Consider the following 1,158-nt stretch of genomic DNA (forward strand, 5'->3'; position numbering starts at 1 on the left):
GAACCAGGAATTAGCCGCGTCCCCGTGGAATGGCTTGGTGCTGTGGTTCTGAACCAGGAATTAGCCGCGTCCCCGTGGAATGGCTTGGTGCTGTGGTTCTGATTGGGTCGAGTTCTGACTAACCCCAGCATGGTGTGGCCTTCATCTCTCCATCGCTGCGCCGGAGCCGGAGGTTCTGTAGAACCGGGCGGTGCTGGGGATGCAGAGATGCCGCGGGCCGGATGGTGTTGGTGTGGTGGTGGAACAGGCTGACGGTCATTAATGTTGTCTGGGTGTTTTTCCCCACCGCTGCCCCCTGCTGGTGACCTCCAGACGTGGCTGTGGTGAAGAAGAGGCTGAGGTTCCTAACGGTAGGAGGTAGGAGACGCTGCTGCTGCTGCTGCTCTGTAGATCCGCTTCACTTTGCTGCTCAGGTTCTGGACCCTAAACGGCTCCAGCTGTCTGCCGGTTCTGACCCGGTCCATCACATTGCAGCTGTCCTCTCCGTCTCGGTCCAATGGTCAGTAGGGACTGATGGACACCACAAAGCAGAACATCCTCCGGTTCTGCTCAGTTTTTATATAATGAGCTGCAGTTCGGCAGAAAGGTTTTCGACTCTGTGGATGTTTTACGTTTCGTTGCGTCTCTGAATCCATCAACATCAGATAAATTAGCTTTTTCACCTGGAAGAAACTAAGACGTTAAAGCTGTAGAACCTCACTTCTAATGAGACAGATGACCTGTGAAAAGATCAATCTCCTGGACCTAGCCTGAGCTAGCATTGCTACCGACCAAAAACACCCAATCAGAGCCTGGAGGCAGGTCTTAGCGCTGTCAATCAGCTTAATGTACTCGTTGCTAAATGTGCCAACGGCATAGAAACGACTTACAGGAAAACAGTTAATCTGTCGTCATCGGTGGCTATGCTAACAAGCCTTAGCAATGATGACAGCATATGCTGGCTGCAGAGAGCATGGGAGGGGAGAGGGATGAGCAGCGCCATACAGGATAGTGATGTACAGCACCAAGACCCACCTCCTGGCTCTGGTTGTTTCCAGTTAGCACTGGGAACACTGGAAGCTCAATGTTTTCAGATTATCCATCCATCCATCCATTTTCTTCATCTTATCCGGTGTCGGGTCTCGGGGTCAGCAGCCTCAGGAGGCCCAGACTTCCCTC

General features: G+C 52.7%; 1 protein-coding gene across 7 annotated transcripts in view; it reads left to right on the forward strand.

Moving 5' to 3' along the window:
• ogdha (oxoglutarate dehydrogenase a) overlaps positions 1-1,158 on the forward strand; it is a 26,150-nt gene that overhangs the window by 11,706 nt on the left and 13,286 nt on the right. For 4 of the 7 annotated variants that reach the window (XM_008419412.1, XM_008419416.1, XM_008419414.2 and 1 more), the window contains one exon: positions 313-357. The exons of the other annotated variants lie outside the window; for them this stretch is intronic. In XM_008419412.1, coding sequence (XP_008417634.1) covers positions 313-357 — 45 coding nt within the window. The remainder of the gene's footprint in view (positions 1-312; positions 358-1,158) is intronic. 7 annotated transcript variants of the gene reach the window in all.

This window comes from Poecilia reticulata, linkage group LG9 (assembly GCF_000633615.1).
Source record: "Poecilia reticulata strain Guanapo linkage group LG9, Guppy_female_1.0+MT, whole genome shotgun sequence".
Classification (NCBI taxonomy): domain Eukaryota; kingdom Metazoa; phylum Chordata; class Actinopteri; order Cyprinodontiformes; family Poeciliidae; genus Poecilia; species Poecilia reticulata.